Genomic DNA, 24,017 nt, shown 5'->3' with positions numbered 1-24,017 from the left:
GCAGTGCCTTCAGGAGATGAGCAAAGCGTATTAGGGAGGAGGGAGAGGCAGTCTTCGGGCATTTTTCAATCTTGTTGCGACAACATGTACCCATTGTTGACTTAGCACCGAACTTGGGTCTTAGAGAGGTTTGCATTCATTTGATCCACTCAACAAAAGGATGATGTGTGGAACTGAGAGATATTAGAGGAAAATAGTGCTTCAATCTTTATTAAACAAAATAAGTATTTTAGGAGTCTTTACCATGGCCATTTTGGAAGGTTCCGGATGAGATATTACAACAGTCAAAATAACAATCATCTATTTTAGCTTTGTCCTTTATTTGCACAGTTATAATGCGTCCAGAAATCATTGCTTCAAATCCAACCACAGTAGTGAATTCATCCAAGGGATAAATAAACAAGCCTGGAAGAAAACAGAATACCTTAGATAGAGCAGTCAGTGTTCCTCATCCCAAGGACCCGCAAACATAAGGGTTATTCACTATTCATTTCTCTTGTCAAAAATATTTAACTTTTCATTAAAGTACAGAGAAAAGGAATACTGTATAAACAGCAACGCTACTAAGTCTTCCTCAATCAATTCTGTTGAATGAGAAGCTTTACATAGAATGGAGTTGGGTTAACAGGAAATATTAAACAGGGTTTTTAAATAAAAGAAACAAAATTTTCACAAGGAAAAGGAATGTATTTACAATAATAAAGCAGACTGAATACTAGAACTGCACAGCAGGATGGTCGTAACCTGAAAGAGATAGATAGATCTGCCAAGTACAATGTAACCCACATTCCCCTGTTCCTTTCTGCTTTTGCAGTGTCCATTCCCTGCAGGAAACAGGGGAAAAGGGTAAAATACTCAAATAGGGGTCAATTACCAGTGTCAGGACCCCCAAAGTCATTTTCATGTCAATCAGTATTGCCACTGATGTTTCCTTAGTTTAGTTTAGTTTAGTTTAGAGATACAGCACTGAAACAGGCCCTTCGGCCCACCGAGTCTGTGCCGACCATCAACCACCCATTTATACTAATCCTACACTAATCCCATATTCCGACCACATCCCCACCTATATATTTCCCTACCACCTACCTATACTAGGGGCAATTTATAAAGGCCAATTTACCTACCGACCTGCAAGTCTTTTGGCTGTGGGAGGAAACCGGAGCACCCGGAGAAAACCCACGCAGACACAGGGAGAACTTGCAAACTCTGCACAGGCAGTACCCAGAATTGAACCCGGGTCGCTGGAGCTCTGAGGCTGCGGTGCTAACCACTGCGCCCTTAGTCTGCCCAGAAACCACCTGTGTTACAGGTCAGGAGGCAGACATTTACAACACAGTGTAAAGGGCTCCTTAGTTGGAATCAAGCAGAGCTGGAAACAGGAGCAGGCATGACGCTCATAGTTGCTTCATTCTTCTAGAATTTTTGAACATTTAAACAATATTTAAGTTAATCTCTTTGTTGCTGCAACACTTAACCTCGAACATTACCAACCCTCGCATTAAAGTTGATTAGGCCTGCCTTCGGAGTTAAGGGCTTCCCAGACAGCAAGCTGGCTCTAAGCAGCACAATCAGCATTGGCAGCTAACTGCTGGATTAATTTAATGATGCCGACAGCACAAGCATCTATGGGTTCATTTACAATGTTTACCTGCTGCTTGAAGCTGGAAACTTTAGTACCCTTCCTGCCACTGGAACAGGGAGGGCTACAAACTGAGCCATGCCATCCACCCACCATGTTAGGGGGAATCTTGTCTTTAAAAAAAAAACAATTCTGCTATTTATTTGATGATCCAAGTCACATCCCTGACCTGGAGCCCACCAATGGGATGCATGCTTTCCCATGTGGAAATTGTGATGCCTCAACTCTGATGAGGGACAGAGGAGCGACCACACCACCAGCAGCACCAGCAGCAGCATGAGCTGCCTTCTCCTCAACCACATGGCCTTCCACAGGGCAGATGGGATGTACACTGAGATACAGCTGAAAGGAGGCAAGACTCCCAACACAGGGTCTACAGGCAAGGGATCAGCTCTCGCAACATATCTGAGCACCAATGTATCAGAAGCCTCAGGCTCTCATGGCAGGTTATTTCTGACATCTGCAGCCTTCTGGAACAAGACCTTCCCAATGGACCTGGGTGGGTATGCATTGCCAATGGCTAATAAGGTGTCTGTCCAGAGGGCCAACCCCACCCGGCCACCACCACCCCCACCCCCCGCCATGGGTTTCTGCCTCTTGCCAAATTGTGTGCTCTCTTCTCTGGAAAGGAGAGAAAGTCAAGAGATGTGAGTGATCGTAATGGCTTGTGTGGAGAAGAAGGAAGGATACTAATTATGGAGGGTTACTGTGGGACATGGATGGGAGAGGGCAATACTCTGAGGATGAGTGTGAGTGTTGGCTGATCAGATGGGGATGTGAGGTACCTGCAGAGAGAGGAAAGAGTGGAGCTGCACGGTGTGTTGACCTGATATGCAGGAGAATGCTGGGCAAGTCAGAGCGTGGGGCTTGACACCTGAAAATGTTATGCCAGTTACCTTTCCTGCCCTCCTGAGGTCCTTGATCCTCTTGGTGCACAGTCTCCAGTTTAGATTGACCACACTTCTGCTGCTGACTTCCTCGGCCATTTCTATCCATGCCTGGTTAATTGGAGAGGTTGTCCTCTTCCTCTCATTATTGGGAGAGCTCACCTCACTGTAGTCCCTCAGATCCTTCAGCAGGACCTCCTAGCAAGAGGGAGAGACCCGGGATGATAGCCTTCCGCGGTCTCCACTTCACTCCTGTGGTTGCTGCAGCCTCAAAAATCCAAGTGCTACTGAGCACTTCTAATCCATGCTGTGGTCCCTTTAATTTGAAATCCTTACTATCACAGAATAGACATGTCACCCCGCCCACTCTTCTAATTGGTCTAGGAGCCCAGGGGGAGGATGATAATGCCATTGGTCTTGGAAAGACCCTCAGTGAAGCCCACCCATTAGGAAATCAGGCTCCCTCCCGAAAATGGTCCCACTGTTTCAGCAGGGCTAAGTCTAGAAAATTCCGTCCATTGCTGTTGAATTTTTAGCACTCCCTCCCAGCAGCCAACAATAGAATTGTTCCACTGGAATGGTTCTGTAAAGGAGAAAGAACTTACATTTATTTATCCCCTTCATGACCTCACAACATTCCAAAATGCTTCATAACCAATTAAGTATTTTTTGAAGTCTAGTTACTATTGTAATGTAGGGGGCGGCACAGTGGCGCAGTGGTTAGCACCGCAGCCTCACAGCTCCAGGGACCCGGGTTCAATTCTGGGTACTGTCTGTGTGGAGTTTGCAAGTTCTCCCTGTGTCTGCGTGGGTTTCCTCCGGGTGCTCCGGTTTCCTCCCACATGCCAAAGACTTGCAGGTTGATAGGTTAATTGGCCATTATAAATTGCCCCTAGTATAGGTAGGTGGTAGGGAAATATATAGGTGGGGATGTGGTAGGAATATGGGATTAGTGTAGGATTAGTATAAATGGGTGGTTGATGGTCGGCACAGACTCGGTGGGCCGAAGGGCCTGTTTCAGTGCTGTATCTCTAAACTAAACTAAACTAAACACAACAGTCACATTGGGCACAACAACGTCCCACAAACAGGAAAAGGTAAATCCCATCATATGTTTTAGTGAGGTTGGTTGAGGGATAAATGTTACAGGACACTGGGAGAGCTCCACTGCTCTTCTTTGTACAGTACCAGGGAATTTTTTATGCCCAGCTGAGGACAGGCAGGGCCTTGGTCCAACATCTCATCCACAAGACAGCAATGTTCCCCTGAGTTAGGACAAAAGGTCATCAACCTGAAAGCTTTCTATCTCCACAGATATTGCCAAACCTGTTGTTATTTGCAGCGTTTTTTGTTTACATTCTCTCAGTATTATACTGTCACCTAAATTACACCTAAATTTACAGGGTCACAGGGAAGAGGTGGGGTAGTGGGGCTAAGTGAGTTGCTCTTTGCAGAGAGCTGGCACAGATTCGACGGAGAATGGCCTCCTTCTGTACTGTAACCATTCTCTGAATCTATGAAATGGGTCTACATTTCAAACTGGGGTTCTTTACAGGAAATTACAGAAGGCTTTCTGATGTCTGTTGACCCATTAGTGTTAAATTTGGACCAGAAGGCGTCACTAGATGCCATTTCCCCTTGTAAATGTTAACCCTTGCATTTGAATTGACAAAAAAAGGATTTCTCTTTGTTTTGATAGCCTACTGACTCTCACTAATTCAGCAAATAGTTCTCCTGTTCCTGAATTCTCTTAATGTTTTTGATGAAGCCTAAAGATCAGGTAAATTGCGAGAGGATGTAAGTACTGCTTTGTGACAAATCAGCAGCTTCAAATTAAATGGCTATTCAGTTGACTAGTGCCTATGTAAAGTAATGGTAGAAAAGTTGGTGAAGATCATGGGCACATTCAAGCTTCTGGAGAAGCTGTGATCCATGAGGGACAGGTTTGTTTGATAATATTCACAAGCTTTCAAGTGCAGCTTGACCACTGTGACTGAAACAAAGTTTGTGTTATAGGGCTGGTCGTGAATGTGAACTTAAAGTGCAGATTTTTAAAGATTATATAGGGGAAGTGTGGTTCAGGACAATCCTTCATTCAGTCAGTGCTCCTGTCGACAATTTTAGCCGGAAGGTAGGTGTGAATAGAAAACAGAATTATATGCTGACTCCCTTCAAAAAATTAATCAACAGATGCAATTTCACCCACTAAATGATTAAACAAGATTGTGAAAATAAGATATTTTTGGAAAAGTGCTGAAGGTGACCAATTTCTGAAAAGTTGCATGCGCTCGACATCTAATCTATTTATCAAGGTTAATCATGATTACACTCAATACCACCCAACAAAATTTAAGTAACTTATAGCAGAGTTTAATCTACATCCCAAACTGGGAGTGGTTGCTCTTTTATTCTTTCATGGGATGTGTGCATCACTAGCAAGGCCACTATTTTGTTGCTCATCCCTAATTGTTCTTGACAACTGAGTGACTTGCTGGGCCAGGAATGACAGTTAAGAGTCAACCACGTTGCTGTGGGTCTGGAGGCACATGTAGACCAGTAGATTTCCTTCCCTGAAGGACATTAGTAAACCAGATGGGTTTTTACAACAATCGATGATTGTTTCTTGGTACTATTATTGAATGCCATTCAATTTCAGACTTATTTTTCCTATTAATTAATTGAATACAAATTCCACCAGCTACCGTGCTGGGATTTGAACCCATGTCCTCCAGGACATTAGCCTAGGCCTCTGGATTACTAGCTCGATGACATTACTACTACACCACCATCTCCCCCTAGTTATATATAGAGGAAGAGAAAGAGCCATAGGAGAATGTGGGTCGAGGAAATTGAAGTGATTGCAGGGAGTGTCAGTGGATTGCTGTGAGGTTAACGTGGGGGCAGGAGTCAGCAATCCTACTGCTCTTGGCCCACAGGCTCTCACCTGCTGGATCCAGCTCTCAGAAATCCACAGCAGTTAAATTTAAGTAGCTACTAAAATCTAACGTATTAATATATTTAAATAACTGAACCACTTCTGGAGAGCAGTTTGTTCACAAACCCCTCCACCCTCAGCCCATCTCCATTAAAACTGAAATGAACTTGTTAGGGTAGGGTAATTGGGCAGCAAGGGTGGAAAAAGCCTCTCTCCTCGTGTTTATATACTCATTTCTTGAGTTTCATTTCACTAGTATCTGCCACTTCTATTCAGCTCACGCCTTGCATTGGTGTCTGTCCAACTCTTCCTGCCATTTACCATATCCAACTAGGGTTATAATTGGAATTGGAATGTAAGGCACGTATTACTAACTTTGCAGTGAGTATATCTAATTGAGCGAGCAGTCATGCTTAAGGTCAAGACCAAGAGTATGGATTTTAGGGTAAGGGTCTCAAAGAAGATTAATGGGATAATGTTTAGAATAGCTAGGTTAGGGTTAGGGGATGTGTAGGGACTATGTAAGGGCAGCTTAGGTTTAGGAGTTAGGTTTAAGAATTAGGTAAGGCTTCGGGTTACCTTAAGGTTCGGGGTTAGGTTTTAGGGTTTTAGGTTTTAGGGTTTGGGCTCGGGTCCTTAGGGTTAGGGTCCTTAGGGAATGAACTTGTTAGATGTGAGTTAAGGGCAGGTTTCAGATTTTTGAAATTTCAACCACCCCCTGACCCTCTCCCGCCTGCTTTAAAAATGTTCTTGCATTTTGCCAGGGAATATTGTGCAATGTTAAATCCTTCACCCCAAGGCAAAGGGTTAAAGGTCCCCTCATTGTGTTAACTGAAAAAGACTCAGATACATAATTTGCATTATTGTCTAATGACAGGAAGATATGAAAGTTTATTGATTGTTCCAGCAAACGCATAGCAAGCAAAATCTCGTACATAAGAGTTAATGTTCTGTTAAAAATGGTTTACTCAAACCTAATAAAGTAGGAACTAATGAAGGTTGAAGTTCTGTTACCAACTGTCTCTAGAAAATTCAGCCCTAATGATGCTGTAATACAAATGAGACAGCACCAGTACCCGTGGCACCACTTCAACACTAAGGGCTGGATTTTCCAGACTCTTTGAGGATGGCGGGACTGGGTGGAATATCAGGACAGAAGACATTGGGAGGGAAGACAGATGTCTTTACGTCACAATTAGATATTCCGAAGGATGGCTGGCATGGCAGAAGGACCTCGTGTTACGACATGACAGTAAGGTAATTAAGCCAATTAATTCGCCAATTAACAGCAATTTTGCTGGTGTTTTTCAATTTTCCAAAAAGTGCTTGGGAACATCGGGGCTTCAGAGCCTCGGCAGGTATAAGGAGGCGGCAAACATGAGGTGGATCAATGCTGGCTTCAGTTGACAGCCATCGTGAGAGTCAGCATAGCTTGGAAGGGAGGATGGAGCAGCGCAGGCATTGGCGTTCGCAGATAGGAGCGGGGGAAAAGGTGCCAGCACTGTGGGGCATGCTGCCAGAGTGCCAACTGGGAACTGGCGCTTGTGTTAATTAAATGAGGAAGGTGTCTGGATAAGAGACCCTGGAAACTGAGAGTGACCACCTGCCATGGGCCTCATTAACTAAGACTTTGGGACTTCTAGTAAGGGGGAGCAGCAGAGTGGGAGAGAGCTGCAGCCACAGGCAGCTGGACAGCAGCAACCTCAGGGCCAACAGGAGCACCAGCCTCGGGGTAGGGATGTAGGAGAAGGGCGCACAGGGCACGCGAGCAGCCTCCTGTGTGCAGAAGGGTGTACCCTCCAGCAAGGATGTACCTTCAGAGGTTCAGCTACCTACAAATGTCCAAGCGACAGTGTCACAGAAAACTGCACCTCTCCAGGAAGGCTGTCACAGATCTGTGTGCCATGATGGAGGACAAGCTGAGCCCCATTGGAGGTGGAGGCCACCCAATGCCAGTGGCACTGAAAATCACTGTGGCAATTGCTTCTACAACTTTGGTTCATTCCAGGGATCCACTGGAGGTATGTGTGGGATCTCCCAGTCTGTGGCTCATCGATACATCAAGATGGGGACCGATGCCCTGTTCAAGAGGGCCAGTCAATGCACGCGTTTTTGCATCGATCCAATCAAGCTGAGGGAGTGTTTTTTTCGGGACCATTGCTGGATTCCTCCAGGTGCAGGATGTGATCGACTGCATGCATGGAGCCATTAAGACTCCCACAGACCAGCTGGCAGTCTTCATCAACAAAAAGGGCTTCCACGCTCAATGTACAACAGATCTGCAACCAACACAAATGGATTCTGCAGGTGTCTGCACAGTTCCCGGGAAGCAGCCACAACGCCTACATACTTCAGCAGTCCCAGGTGCCCAAGCTTTTCCGCCCCCCTGCAGGCCTTCAGGGATGGATACTGGGAGACAAGGGCTACCCACAGAGGACATGGCTACTTAAGCCTGTGAGAAACCCAAGCACGGATGCAGAGGAGAGGTACAACACATGAGACGGGGCAACCCAAGCGACCATCCAGCAGGCCATAGGTGCCTAGATCGATCCAGTGATGCCCTTCAATATGCCCCAGCAAGGACCTTGCGTATCATGGTAGTCTGCTGTACGCTACACAACCTGGGGCTGCAGAGGGGGGAGGTGTTGAGCAATGAGAATATCGTGTAGCGCAATGCCTCTTCTGATGTGGAGGAAGCTGCTGATCAGGTGATGCATGATGAAGGACCCAGGGACCACAGGCAGGTGCATTGAGATACACACAAGGGAGGCTCGGGAAGCACTAATACAGGCATGTTTCAATGACTCTTGCTAGCAGATACATCCATGCCAATAAAGCTTCAGCTTTACATAGCCCTGTTGCCACTTCCTTCATTTATCATTCCATCGTCCTGCGCCCAGTTACACATTGTACTGTGGCATGGGGAAAGCAACGACCTCACACGGTATGGTCCCTCCCATCCAGCCCTTTGAAGGAGCCAGGGCACTCCCCGCCCATATGGCAGTGACTCCCACTTCCAGTCCTGACAGCGGGAACCAGAGCCTAGCCACAAAATTCTGCCCTAGTCTTTTCAGTACGCTCATGCTGTAGGCTACTTTTTTTAAGTGAGCTCCAAGAACACTTATGAAGCCCAGGTATGGCCTTTACCTGATACTGGGTATCCTAAGGATTTCCTAATGCCTGGAAATCCCGGCCGCCCACTGTAAAACCTTAAAACCGTTTACATCAGATGCTGCCAGCCTTTTTAACATATTTAAATTGCCAACCCGCCTCCTGGGAGTAGATTGGCTGCTTATCTGTTGTCCTGCCTCTATTAAACCGGAAGTGGGCAGGTTGGAGGCCAGTTGGGATTAAAAATTGTAAAACCTCACTTGACCTCAAACCGCCAGTTTTTGATGTTTAAAATACACCCTGAAATATTTTCTTACCTTCTACCTGTCCTCATGGTTATGCACTGAGAGCAATTGCTGCAAATGGTGAGGGTTATTTTGTATTTGTCAACTACAAGTTGACAGCTGGGTCAGTTCAGATGAAGCCTAACCTAATATCCAAAGTGCGATTGATGCACTCGGTCCTGATAGAATTCTCTGCAGTGCTGACATGCAAGGATAACCTCTCCTACGTATTGTGCTGTAAATCTAAGAGGGTAATGAATAAAAGGTTAGCTGTAGGTGTACTGAGTGTTGTGATGTGAAGGCATTAGCCCAGGTAGGTTTGATTCAAAGCAAAACAAGGATTGAAAATTGAGAGAAAAAGAGCAACCTTGCAGTTTTCCAGTGGATAGAATGGTTTCACTCTAAAAGTAAATACTTTATCATATATATTATTTCCAAAATTACTATTATGAAAATATACATTCTAGAAAGCTGCTGAACTCATGTAATATGCTATTAGACTGCACTTAAATAAGCTCTCATCTTGTTCTAATGTCTGTTCAAAGGCTTCATACAGGTTTGTTCAAAATTCCAATTACCCTTTGAAAGCAGAATATTTAACACAAAAGCAGAAAATGCTGGAAATACTCAGCAGGTCAGGCAGCATTTCAGGTCTGTGACCTTTCATCAGAATTCTCATTTGATTGGAACATATAACTGTCCGTGGTGCTGGCCACTCTATCCATAGAAGAAGACATCATTCCAATGGCCTGGAACATCAGTTCCTCATAGAAACATAAAAACATAGAAAATATGAGCAGGAGTAGGCCATTCGGCCCTTTGAGCCTGGTCCGCCATTCATTATAATCATGGCTGATCATCCAACTCATTAGCCTGTTCCAGCTTTCGCCGCATACCCTTTGATCCCTTTAGACCCAAGAGCTATATCTAACTCTTTTTGAAAACATTCAATGTTTTGGCCTCAACTGCTTTCTGTGGTAGCGAATTCCACAGGCTCACCACTCTCTGGATGAAGAAATTTCTCATGCTTGATGTGGACTCCCCCAATCTCTCTGCAATTGTGAAGAGTCTACTTTGAAGGCCTGTCAGTGCATCACATATTCTCTGTTGCTGTTCAATGATTCTCCACTTCATCAATGGCCCCCTGGATACAGCACCCGTGATGAAGTGAGCAGAGCTTGGAGAGGGCTGTGCCCTCCATCATGGCCTCTCCACTGCCATCCCTGCCATCACAATTGCTCTTGCCTAACTTGTGAAGAGTGAGTCACCAAGTGAAAACCCAACTATCTACCTTACAAGTCCCATCAAAGTGTGAGTATCTGAGCTGGTGCATGATTCCTGTGACAGTGCACCAGCTCAGAGGATTCAGCTCCTGTGAGGAATGGCCATCAGTAATTTTCACCAACTGCTGCCTGCTTGAAGGCCTTTTCAGAGATAAAAGACACAAAATACCACCGGCAAGTTAAGAATGTTGCAAGTTATCATGACGACATTGATCATATTTCACTAACTGTTGAAAACAAGTCAACATGACTGATTGCCATATGACATGTGGACGGCTTTGATTCATTAGCATTAGCAGGTAGCTGGCAGCCCATCTGCTCACCTCCAATGACCAGGGATATTGAAACTCCACCGATTTCCAGTGCCTCCTCCTCTGCAGTTGTCAGCTACGAAATATTTGGAGGGCAGCTTCAGGTTTTTTCCTTCTGTTCTGTGCTCTATTCTCTTGCAAAGGGGAAAGAAGAGATGCCTGAGTGGGTGTAATGGCATGTGTTCATCCAATGGATGGAGTTCATTTAGTGAAGCTGACTCTGAGGAAAAGGCATGGCATTGCATAAGGACTCAGGTGAGTGTCAGTGGTGGGCAAATAGATGGGGATGTGGGGAAGTGCACAGAAAAAGAGGGATAGGTGTTGCTGTAGTTAAGTGGATGTGAGGACTGATGGATGGAGTAGGCTAGAGAAAGCAGTGTGAGGGGGTGGGATGATACATACAGCAGGATATATATGAATGTACCACTGTACTCACATTTCCTGACCTGCTTAAGTCATTAAAGCACTTTCTGCACTGAATCCAGGAGCGTGGCACCATGCCCCTGCTGCAGACCTTCTCCACTACCTCCAACCAAGGCTTCTTCGTCTCAGCTGCTAGTTTCTTCCTCCCACTGGTAGAGAACAGTATCTTTCTCTGATTTCTCAGAGCCTCCAGCAGCAGATCCAGGGAGGAGTCATTGAAATGAGGCACAACATTTGCCAGTCTGGACTTCATTCTGACACTTCCCTCTCTTCAGCTCCCAACTCCAAACTCCTTTAAATTTCATGCTTGGAGTGTTCCTTTAAATACTGAAGTTGAGATTGCATTATGTGAATCCATATCACGCCTGCTCACGCTAATTGGTTGGGAATCACACAAGTCAGATGCAAATGCAATGGTTGGGTTATAAAGCCTCTGATAGATGCACTGCATGTACTCTCTGCATGCTAACGGACTCCCCCTCCCCCACCTCCCCGCTCCTAGCATGTCACGGAATTAAGATCGGGATCGTTAACTCTATTTCTTTCTACACAGATGCTTCCTAACCTGCTGAGTATTTACAACATTTTCTGTTTTTATTTCAGATATCCAGCATCCACAGTATTTTGCTTTTGTTTTAAATTTGGTTTCCTGCCAATGCAAGCTGTTTTAATTTTAAATAGTTGCTCCCACCTATAAACTGCAAAGTGTCTAAAAGTGAATGACTAGGAGCATCTGCACATATCCCACAGAACACAGAGCCCCCCTGACAAATAACTGTATAAATATATTAAAGAATGGTCTTCTGGACCTAGACACCCTTATCATTTGTTAACTCTTGCAGTTCTGTCGCATGACCCTTCCTTCCCAGATTTCCTTTTCCTGCTTCAAAAAAAAGGGAAATCACTTTGGGAAAAACAATTGACAGCCTCACCCTTCATTTTAGAGAAATACTTCCAAAAAAAAAGGACTAAAGCGGGAGAATTCCAAATAAATGTTGGTTCCTCAAAAATGAAGAATGTGGAGCGGCCGCCCCTAATAGAACCCGGACAGTTTCTGCTCCATTGAAACCAACTGAGCATAGATTGAGTGGTTCTCTAAATGGCGGCTGCTCCATGCGGCAAGTTTACTGTCCAGGCGACACCATAAAATCATCCTAACCTAAATCCATTATTTGCATAGTTGCATTTTAGCTAAGGTGGGTCCATCTTATGTCCTCTTTTACGTGCAACAGTATTTTAAAAAAGTGTAAAAGTCACAATCCTCTCTATTCCCCAAATTCTGTCTGCTGCAGATAGATCCACTAGGGTTATGTCTTATCAAACGAAGGAAATCTCAGGGCTGAAGTAATTTGCTTTTGGTGGAAGTCTGTTCCTATTGGAATCTGCTTCCCCAATGTTAGTAATGAATAATAAAAACAAGAAATGCTAGAACCACTCAGCAGGTCTGGCAGCATCTGTGGAAAGAGAAGCAGAGTTAACGTTTGTAATGAATGCATTCCCATCTAAATGCCCTCGTTTTCATTGCCCCCATGGCTCATGACTTTCTCCTAAAGCTGCAAATATGCTGTTGAAATTCATGTTTCTCTTGCTATTTTTTATCTGCTGCTGGGCCTCTGTTTGAAGTTGGTGCAACAGATGAAAGGTCAGTCTTCACATCCCTGTTTTCCTATTGATGGATTTAGGATCTGTACACCAGCATGGGATCAGTCTGACATTAGGATGACAGCCCATCGTGTCTGCACTAGCTCTCTGAAAGAGCAATTTGCTCAGTTCCATTCCCCTACCTTCTCCCTGTAACCTTGCACATCCTTCCTTTTCAGATAATATTCCAATATCCTTTAGAATGCTTCAATTGAGCCTGCCTCCACCACACTTCCAGGCAGTGCATTCCGGACCTGAACTAATCTCTGCATGAAAAAGTTTTTCCTCATGCCACTTTTGCTTCTCTTACCAAATACTTTAAATCTGTGCCCTCTCGTTCTCGATCCTTTCACAAATGGGAACAGTTTCTCTCCATCTGCTCTGTCCAGACCCCCCATGATTTTGAATACCTCTGTCTAATTATCTCTCAGCCTTCTTCAAGGAAAATAGTCCTAACTTCTCCAATCTATCTTCATAACTGAAGTTCCTCATCTCTGGAAACATTCTCATGAATCTTTTCTGTACTGTCTCCAATGCCTTCATGTCTTTCCTAAAGTGTGGCGCCCAGAATTGGATGCAATACTCCAGTTGAGGCTGAACTAGTGTCTTATACAAGTTCAAAATAACTTCCTTGCTCTTGTACTCTTCTTCTTCGGCCTCCTTGTCTCGAGAGACAACGGGTAAGCGCCTAGAGGTGGTCAGTGGTTTGTGGATCAGTGCCTGGAGTGGCTATAAAGGCCAATTCTAGAGTGACAGACTTCCACAGGCGCTGCAGATAAAGTTGGTTGTCGGGGCTGTTACACAGTTGGCTCTCTCCTTGCTCTTCTGTCTTTTTTCCTGCCAACTGCTAAGTCTCTTCGACTCGCCACTCTTTAGCCCCGCCTTTATGGCTGTCTGCCAGCTCTGGCGATCACTGGCAACTGACTCCCACGACTTGTGGTCAATGTCACAGGACTTCATGTCATGTTTGTAGACGTCTTTAAAGCGGAGACATGGACGGCCAGTGGGTCTGATACCAGTGGCGAGCTCGCTGTACAATGTGTCCTTGGGGATCCTGCCATCTTCCATGCGGCTCACATGACCAAGCCATCTCAAGCGCTACTGGCTCAGTAGGGTGTATATGCTGGGGAGGTTGACCGCCTCAAGGACTTCTGCGTTGGAGTTACGGTCCTGCCACCTGATGCCAAGGATTCTCCGGAGGCAGCGAAGATGGAATGTGTTGAGATATCGCTCTTGGCTGGCATACGTTGTCCAGGCCTCGCTGCCGTACAGCAAGGTACTGAGGAAACAGGCTTGAAACACTCGGACTTTTGTGTTCCTTGTCAGTGCACCATTTTCCCACACCCTCCTGGCCAGTCTGGATATAGCAGCGGACGCCTTCCCCATGCGCTTGTTGATTTCTGCATCGAGAGACAGGTTGCTGGTGATAGTTGAGCCTAGGTAGGTGAACTCTTGAACCACTTCCAGAGTGTGGTCGCCGATATTGATGGATGGAGCATTTCTGACGTCCTATCCCATGATATTCGTTTTCTTGAGGCCGATGGTTAGGCCAAATTCGTTGCAGGCAGCCACAATCCTGTTGATGAGTCTCTGCAGACACTCTTCTGTGTGGGATGTTAATGCAGCATCATCAGCAAACAGGAGTTCCCTAATGAGGACCTTCCATACTTTGGAGGAAAATTTCTTCTTCTGAAGACTTTAACGCATGTGAGAGCAGCAGGGAGAAGAAGATCCCAAACAGTGCAGGTGCGAGAACACAGCCCTGTTTCACGCCACTCAGGATAGGAAAGGGGTCTGATGAGGCACCGCTATGCTGAATTGTGCCTTTCATATTGTCACGGAATGAGGTGATGATACTTAGTAGCTTTGGTGGACATCCGATCTTTTCTAGTAGTCTGAAGAGACCATGTCTGCTGACGAGGTCAAAGGCTTTGGTGAGATCAATGAAAGCAACGTAGAGGGGCAACTGTTGTTTGCGGCATTTCTCCTGTAGCTGGCGAAGGGAGAACAGCATGTCAATGGTGGATCTCTCTGCTCGAAAGCCGCACCGTGCCTCAGGGTAGACACACTCAGCCAGCTTATGAAGTCTGTTTAAAATGACTTGAGCGAAGACTTTTTCCACTGTGCTGAGCAGGGAGATTCCACGGTAGTTGTTGCAGTCACCGCGGTCACCTTTGTTCTTATAGAGGGTGATGATATTGGCATCGCGCATGTCCTATGGTACTGCTCCCTCATCCCAGCACAGGCAAAGCAGTTCTTGGAGTGCTGAGAGTATTGCAGGCTTGGCACTCTTGATTATTTCAGGGATAATGCCATCCTTTCCAGGGGCTTTTCCACTGGCTAGAGAATCAATGGCATCACTGAGATCCGATTTTGTTGGCTGTTCATCCAGCTCACCCATGACTGGCAGAGACTGGGCTGCACTGAGGGCGGTATCAGTGACAACATTTTCCCTGGAGTACAGTTCTAGGTAGTGCTCCATCCAGCGGTCCAGTTGCTTGCGTTGGTCAGTAATCTATGTCAGTACTCTATGCCCCTATTAATAAAGCCCAGGACACTGTATGCTTTATTTACCACTCTCTCAATCTGCCCTGCCACCTTCAATGACTTATGCACATATACACCCAGGTCCCTCTGCTCCTGCATCCCCTTTAGAATTGTATGCTGTACTTTGTATTGTCTCTTCATGTTCTTCCCACCAAAATTAATCACTTCACATTTCTCAGTATTGAACTTCATCTGCCACCTGTCTGCCCATTCCACCAACTTGTCTATGTCCTTGTGGAGTTCTACACTATCCTCTTCACAGTTCACAATGCTTCAAGTTTCATATCATCTGCAAACTTTGAAATTGTGCCTTGTCACCTCGTTCTAGGTCATTAATATATATCAGGACAAGCAAGGGTCCCAACACTGACCCCTGGGGAACTCCACTACAAGCCTTCTTCCAGCCGTAAAAACATCCTTTAACCACTGCTCTTGTTTCCTGTCACTCAGCCAATTCCATATCCATGTTGCTACCGTCCCTTTTATTGCATGAGCTATAAGTTTGCTCACAAGTCTGTTGTGTTGCACTGTATCAAATGACTTTTGAAAGTCCATGTACACCACATCAACAGCATTGCCCTCATCAACCCTCTCTGTTACCTCCTCAAAAAACTCTAGCAAGTTAGTTAGACATGATTTTCCCTTAAGAAATCCATGCTGGCTTTCCTTAATTAACACGCATTTGTCCATGGGACTATTAATTTTGTCCCGAATTATTTTTTCTACAAGTTTCCCCACCACCGAAGTTAAACTGACTGGCCTGTAGTTGCTGGGTTTATCTTTACACCCTTTTTTGAACAAGGGTGTAACTTTGCAATTCTCCAGTCCTCAGGCACCACCCCCGAGTCTAAGGAAGACTGAAAAATTATGGCCAATGTCTCTGCGATTTCCACCCTCACTTCCCTCAGTATCCTTGGATGCATCGCATCCGGTCCTAGTGCTTTATCCACTTTAAGTACAGACAGCCTATCTAATGCTTCCTCTTTATCAATTTTAAACCCTTCTAGTGTTTGAATTACCTCCTCTTTCATCATTGCCTGGGTTGCATCTTCTTCCTTGGTAAAGACAGATGCAAAGTATTCATTTAATACCTCAGCTATGCCCTCTGCCTCCATGTGTAAATCCCCTTTCTGGTCCCTAATTGGCTCCACTCCAGCCTTTTACTATTTACATGTCTATAGAAAACATTGGGATTTCCTTTAATGCTAGCCGCCAGTCTCTTCTCATGCTCCCTCTTTGCTTCTCTTATTTGCTTTTTCACTTCCCCTCTGGACCTTCTATATTCAGCCTGGTTCTCAGGTATTTTCTACCTGGCATCTGTCATAAGCACACTTTTTCTTCTTTATCTTAATCTCTACCTCTTTTGTCATCCAGGAAGCTCTGGATTTGTTTGCCCTACCTTTCCCCTTCGAGGCAACATATCTTGACTGTGCCCGAACGATCTCTTCTTTGAAGGTAGCCCATTGTTCAGCTACCGGTTTTCCTGCCAACTTTTGACTCCAATTTATTCGCCCCAGCTCCATTCTTACCCCATTGAAGTTAGCCTTCTCCCAGTTAATTATTCTTACCCTGGATTGCTCTTTATCCTCTTCCACAGTCAGCCTAAACCTTATGATACAATGATCACTATCCCCTAAGTGATCTCCTACTGATACTTGATCCACTTGGTCCACCTCATTCCCAAGAACCAGGTCTAGCAGTGTCTCCTTTCTCATTGGACTAGCAACATACTGCTGTAGAAAATTTTCCTGAACACACTCTAGGAAATCTTGCCCCTCACTGCCCTTTACATTGCTACTATCCCAGTCTATGTTTGGATAATTAAAGTCCCCCATTATAACTACCCTATAATTTTTGCACCTCTCTGTAATTTCCTTGCAAATTTGTTCCGACACGTGCTTCCCACTAGCTGGTGGCCTATAGACAACACCGAGCAACGTAACCGCACCTTTTTTGTTCCTTAGCTCTAGCCAAATTAATTCTGTCCTCGACCCCTCAGGGACATCCTTTTTCTCCAGAACTGCAATGCTCTCCTTAATCAATATTGCCACCCCTCCCCCTTTTTTTCCCTTTCCTATCTTTCTTGAACACCTTGTATCCAGGAATATTTAACACCCAGTCCTGCCCTTCTTTGAGTCAGGTCTCTGTTATAGCCACAACATTATATTTCCACATGGCAATCTGCGCCCGTACCTCACCAAACTTATTAACCACATTAACCCTGATTTAGACTTTATTACTTTCTCCCATACTCTGAGCCCACCTAATATTACTACTTCATACTCTAGTGCTATTTATCTCTCCCAATGTTCTGTGCACCTTGGTATTCCTCTCTGATATTCGCTCCTGGTTCCCACATCCCTGACAAGTTACCAGTTTTGCTTCCCTCCGATCTGAGCTCCCTCTCAGGTTCCCATCCCCCTGCCAAGATAGTTTATACCTTCCCCAACAGCATTAGCAAATCTTCCTGCAAGGATATTAGTCCCAGTCCTGCTAAGATGCAACCCATTCATCTTGTGCAGGTTCCACCTGCTCCAGAACCAGACCCAATGCCTCAGAAATCTGATGCCCTCCCTCCTACTCCAGTTCTCCAGCCACGTATTCAATCACTCAATTCTCCTATTCCTATTCCAGACCCAGCAGAGGTGATGGCACAGTGGTATACAGTCAGAAAGGAGTTGCCCTGGGAGTCCTCAACATCGACTCTGGACCCCATGAAGTCTCATGGCATCAGGTCAAACATGGGCAAGGAAACCTCCTGCTGATTACCACCTACTGCCCTCCCTCAGCTGATGATTTGATGATTCAGTACTCCTCCATGTTGAACACCTCTTAGAAGAAGCACTGAGGGTGGCAAGGGTGCAGAATGTACTCTGGGTGGGGGACTTCAATGTCCATCACCACAAGTGGCTCGGTAGTACCACTACTGACCGAGCTGGCCAAGTCCTAAAGGACATAGCTGCTAGACTTGGCCTGTGGCAGGTGTTGAGAGAACCAACAAGACGGGAAAATATACTTGACCTCGTCCTCATCAATCTGCCTGCTGCAGATACATCTATCCATGATAGTATTGGTAAGAGTGACCACCGCACAGTCCTTGTGGAGACAACGTTCTGCCTTCACATTGAGGATACCCTCCGTCATGTTGTGTGGCACTACCACCGTGCTAAATGGGATAGATTTCGAACAGATCTGGCAATGCAAAACTGGGCATTCATGAGGCGCTGTGGGCCATGAGCAGCAGCACAATTGTACTCAACCACAATCTGTAACCTCATGGCCCAGCATATCCCCCATTCTAACGTTACCATCAAGCCAGGAGACCAACTGTGGTTCAATGAAGAGTGCAGGAGGGCATGCCAGGAGCAGCACCAAGCATACCTCAAAATGAGGTGTCAACCTGGTGAAGCTATAGCCTAGGACGACCTGCATGCCAAACAGCATAAGCAGCATGCGATAGACAGAGCTAAGCGATCCCATAATCAATGGATCAAATCTAAGCTGTGCAGTCCTGCCACGTCCGTTGTGAATGGTGGTGGACAGAAGGAGGAGGGTCCACAAATAACCCCATCCTCAATGATGGAGGAACCCTGCACATCAGTGCAAAAGATAAGGCTGAAGCATTAGCAACAATCTTCAGCCGAGTTGATGATCCATCTCAGCTTCCTCCTGAAGTCTCCAGCATCACAGATGCCAGTCTCCGCATGATATGAACAAAACGACTGAAGGCACTGGATACTGCAAATGCTATGGGCCCTGACAAAATTCCGGCAATAGTACTGAAGACCTGTGCTCCAGAACTTGTCGCACCCCTAGCCAAGCTGTTCCAGTACAGCTACAACACTGACATCTACTCGGCAACGTGGAAAATTGCCTAGGTATGTCCTGTACACAAAAAGCAGGACAAATCCAAGCTGGCCAATTACCACCCTATCAGTCTACTCTGAATCATCAGTAAAATGATGGAAGGTGTCATCAACAGTGCCATCAAGCGGCACTTGCTGAGCAATAACCTGCTCAGTGACGCTCAGTTTGGGTTCCACCAGGGCCACTCAGCTCCTGACCTCATTGCAGCCTTGGTTCAAACATGGACAAAAGAGCTGAACTCCAGAGGTGAGGTGAGAGTGACTGCCCTTGACATCAAGGCAGCATTTGACTGAGTATGGCATCAAGGAGCCCTAGCAAAACTGAAGTCAATGGGAATCAGGGGGAAAACTCTCTGCTGGTTAGAGTCGTACCTAGCGCAAAGATGGTTGTGGTTGTTTCGGGTCAATCATCTCAGTTCCAGGACATCACTGCAGGAGTTTCCTCAGAGTAGTGTCTGAGGCCCAAATATCTTCAGCTGCTTCATCAATGACCTTCCTTCAACCATAAGGTCAGAAGTAAGGATGTTCGCAGATGATTTGTTTTAATTCATTCATGGGCGTCGCTGGATAGGCCAGCATTTATTGCCCATCCCTAATTGCCCTTGAGAATGTGGTGGTGAGCTGCCTTCTTGAACCGCTGCAGTCCATGTGAGGAAGGTGGACCCACAGTGCTGTTAGGAAGGGAGTTCCACGATTTTGACCCAGTGACAGTGAAGGAACGGCAATATAGTTCCAAGTAAGGCTGATGTGTGACTTGGAGGGGAACTTGCAGGTGGTGGTGTTCCCAAGCATTTGCTGCCCTTGTCCTTCCAGTTGGTAGAGGTCGCGGGTTTGGAATGTGCTGTCTAAGGAGCCTTGGTCCGTTGCTGCAGTGCATCTTGTAGACGGTACATACTGCTGCCATTGTGCATCGGTGGTGGAGGGAGAGAATGTTTGTGGACGGGGTGCCAATCAAGCGGGCTGCTTTGTTCTGGATGGTGTCGAGCTTCTTGAGTGTTGTTGGAGCTGCACTCATCCAGGCAAGTGGAGAGTATTCCATCACACTCCTGACTTGTGCCTTGTAGACAGTGGACAGGCTTTGGGGAGTCAGGAGGTGAGTTACTCACTGCAGGATTCCTAGCCTCTGACCTGCTCTTGTAGCCACAGTATTTATATGGCTACTCCAGTTCAGTTTCTGGTCAATGGTAGCCTCCAGGATGTTGAAAGTGGGGGTTTCAGTGATGGTAATGCCATTGACTGTCAAGGGCAGATGTTAGATTCTCTCTTGTTGGAGATGGTCATTGCCTGGCACTTGTGTGGTGCGAATGTTACTTGCCACTTATCAGCCCAAGCCTCGATATTGTCCAGGTCTTGCTGCATTTCTACTCGGACTGCTTCAGTATCTGAGGAGTCACGAATGGTGCTGAACATTGTGCAATCATCAGCGAATATCCCCACTTCTGACCTTATGATTGAAGGAAGGTCATTGATGAAGCAGCTGAAGATGGTTGGGCCTAGGACACAACCCTGGGGAACTCCTGCAGTGATGTCCTGGAGCTCAGATGATTGACCTCCCATAACCGCAACCATCTTCCTTTGCGCTAGGTATGACTCCAACAAGCAGAGAGTTTTTCCCCTGATTTCCATTGACTTCAGTTTTGCTCGGGCTCCTTGATGCCATATTCAGTCAAATGCTGCCTTGATGTCAAGGGCAGTCACTCTCAGCTCACCTCTTGAGTTCAGTTCTTTTATCCATGTTTGAACCAAGGCTGTAATGAGGTCAGGAGCTGAGTGGCCCTGGTGGAATCCAAACTGAACGTCACTGAGCAGGTTATTGCTAAGCAAGTGCCACTTGATGGCACTGTTGATGACGCCTTCCATCATTTTACTGATGATTGAGAGTGGACTGATAGGGCTGTAATTGGCCGGGTTGGACTTGTCCTGCTTTTTGTGTACAGGACATACCTGGGCAATTTTCCACATTTCCGGGTAGATGCCAGTGTTGTAGCTGTACTGGAACAGCTTGGCGAGGGGCACAGTAAGTTCTGGAGCACAGGTCTTCAGTACTATTGACGGAATATTGTCAGGGCCTATAATCTTTGCAGTATCCAGTGCCTTCAGTCATTTCTTCATATGACGCGGAGTGAATCGAATTGGCTGAGGTCCAACATCTGTGATGCTGGGGACCTCAGGAGGAGGCCGAGATGGATCATCAACTCGGCACTTCTGGCTGAAGATTGATGCAAATGCTTCAGCCTTATCTTTCGCACTGATGTGCTGGGCTCCCCCATCATTGAGGATGGGGATATTTGTGGAGCCACCTCCTCCAGTTAGTTGTTTAATTGTCCACCACCATTCACGGCTGGATGAGGCAGGACTGCAAGCTTAGATCTGATCCGTTGGTTATGGGATCGCTTAGCTCGGTCTATTGCATGCTACTTATGCAGTTTGGCACGCAAGTAGTCCTGTGTTGTAGCTTCACCAAATTGACACCTCATTTTGAGGTATGCCTGGTACTGCTCCTGGCATGCCCTCCTGCACTCTTCATTGAACCAGGGTTGGTCTCCTGACTTGATGGTAATGGTAGAGTGGGGGATATGCCGGGCCATGAGGTTACAGATTGTGGTTGAGTACAATTCTGCTGCTGCTGATGGCCCAGAGCACCTCATGGATGCCCAGTTTTGCATTGCTAGATCTGTTCGAAATCTATCCCATTTAGCACGGTGGTAGTGCCACACAACACGATGGAGGGTATCCTCAATGTGAAGGCGAGACTTTGTCTCTACAAGGACTGTGCGGTGGTCACTCCTACTAATACTGTCATGGACAGATGCATCTGCAGCAGGCAGATTGGTGAGGACGAGGTCAAGTATATTTTTCCCTCTTGTCGGTACGCTCATCATCTGGCGCATAACCAGTCTCGCAGCTATGTCCTTTAGGATTCAACCAGCTCAGTCAGTAGCAGTGCTACTGAGCCACTCTTGGTGATGGACATTGAAGTCCCCCACCCAGAGTACATTCTGCGCCCTTGCCACCCTCAGTGCTTCCTCCAAGTGGTGTTCAACATGGAGGAGTACTGAATCATCAGCTGAGGGAGGGCAGTCAGTGGTAATCAGCAGGAGGTTTCCTTGCCCATGTTTGACCTGATGCCATGAGACTTCATGGGGTCTGGAGTTGATGTTGAGGAGTCCAAGGGCAACTCCCTCCCGACTGTATACCACTGTGCCGCCACCTCTGCTGGGTCTGTCCTGCCAGTGGGACAGGGCATACCCAGGGATGGTGATGGCAGTGTCTGGGACATTGTCCGTAAGGTATGATTCCGTGAGTATGACTATGTCAGGCTGTTGCTTGACTAGTCTGTGGGACAGCTCTCCCAACTTTGGCACAAGTCCCCAGATGTTAGTAAGAAGGACTTTGCAGGGCTGACAGGACTGGGTTTGCCGTTGTCGTTTCCGGTGCCTAGGCTAATGCCGGGTGGTCTACCCCACATGGACTGCAGCAGTTGAAGAAGGCAGCTCACCACTGCCTTCTCAAGGGCAATTAGAGATGGGCAATAACTGCTGGCGTAGCCAGCGATGCCCACATCCCAAGAATGAATAAAAAAAATGCTACATGTAATATCCTCAAAAAACACCAACAGGTTTGTCAAACATGATTTTCCTTTCATAAAACCTGTTGACTCTGCCCAATTTTACCATTATTTTCTAAATGTCCAGTTATCACATCCGTTAGAATAGATTTTAACATTTTCCCTACTACTCACGCCAAACTAGCAGATCTGTAGTTTTCCAGTCTCCCTCTCCCTCCCTTCTTAAACAGTGGGGTTACATTTGCTACTTTCCAGTCTGCAGGAACCTTTCCAGAATCTATAGAATTTTGAACGATAACCACCAATGCATCTACCATCTCTATAGCCACATCCTTCAGTACTCTGGGGTGTAGCTCATGCAGGGGATTTATCAACCTACAATCCAGTTAATCTTTCAGGTACTACCTCTTTTCTAATACTAATTTCTTTCAGTTCCTCGGTTTCACAAGTCCCTTGGCTGCCTAGTATTTCTGGGAGATTTTTTGTATCTTCTTCCATGAGGACAGGCACAAAATAATTGTTTTGTTTCTCTGCCAATTCCCTGTTCTCCATTATAAATTCTCTATCTGCAAGGCACAAGTCAGGAGTGTGATGGAATACTCTCCACTTGCCTGGATAGGTGCAGCTTCAACAACACTCAAGAAGCTCGACACCATCCAGGAAAAAGCAACTCGCTTGATTGGCACCCCATTCACAAACATTCACTCCCTCCACCACCGACGCACAATATGTACTGCAGCAATGCAGCAAGGCTCCTTCGACAGCACCTTCCACACCCGCGACCTCTACCACCTGTAATGGGCCCACATTTGACATAGCTAATCTTTTCCTTATCACATACCTAAAGAAGTTGTTTACCTTTATGTTTCTCGCTAGCACATATCCATTACTGTGGGACAAAAAATCTTATTTCATGCTGATTTTACCAGCTATATGCTCCATTTCCGAGCTCACAGTCTGTCAAATAATTTTTAAGTAGTAACACATCGAAATCTATATAAACCAAAATCTCTTTAATGTATTCTACAATTAATGATTCCTTACCTTCGACAGGATGATCCTCCATGTTGGTATAAGTTAAAGAGGCTGACATCCCCAGGCTGTAGCCTATCATACATGATGTAACTTCAGATGCACATAAGGGCAGGTTGAGGTTATTGTGTCGGTTGATAAGCCCTGGCATTTTGTTGGAGAATTCTTTTCTTTTGTGTGCACATACACGCACACACACAGACATACGCGTATATCTAATACATACAGCAATGTCCAAAGTTGCTCAATTGGAGACAACCTAATAAGGAAAAAGAAAACCAGTGAAAAACCATCTGCATCATCTCAATAATATTAAACCACCCACGCAATCTGCAAGACAATCAGCTGAATGCTTGTCATTTTATTCTTCATAGAAAATGAATTGAGAATTAAGCACAATACAGCCTCCCCTGATTATAATCAGACTGTAAGCTACTACTTCAATTTTTAGACATAATCAAGTCTTGCAAAGTAATACCTAATTTTTAAT

At 45.8% G+C, this 24,017-nt stretch overlaps 1 protein-coding gene across 1 annotated transcript in view; it reads right to left on the bottom strand.

The window, feature by feature from the left end:
• The window catches only part of vwa5b1 (von Willebrand factor A domain containing 5B1), a 318,959-nt gene extending 295,193 nt beyond the window's left edge, over positions 1-23,766 (bottom strand). The window contains exons 1-2 of the mRNA XM_068016745.1: positions 23,540-23,766; positions 244-405 (exon numbers count right to left, since the gene is read on the bottom strand). Coding sequence (XP_067872846.1) covers positions 244-405; positions 23,540-23,732 — 355 coding nt within the window. The 5' untranslated portion in view covers positions 23,733-23,766. The remainder of the gene's footprint in view (positions 1-243; positions 406-23,539) is intronic.
• Positions 23,767-24,017: the final 251 nt, after the last annotated feature.

This window comes from Heterodontus francisci, chromosome 37, assembly GCF_036365525.1.
Source record: "Heterodontus francisci isolate sHetFra1 chromosome 37, sHetFra1.hap1, whole genome shotgun sequence".
Classification (NCBI taxonomy): domain Eukaryota; kingdom Metazoa; phylum Chordata; class Chondrichthyes; order Heterodontiformes; family Heterodontidae; genus Heterodontus; species Heterodontus francisci.
Note: the sequence above shows the minus strand (reverse complement) of the source record. Positions and strands in the feature narration are given on the sequence as shown.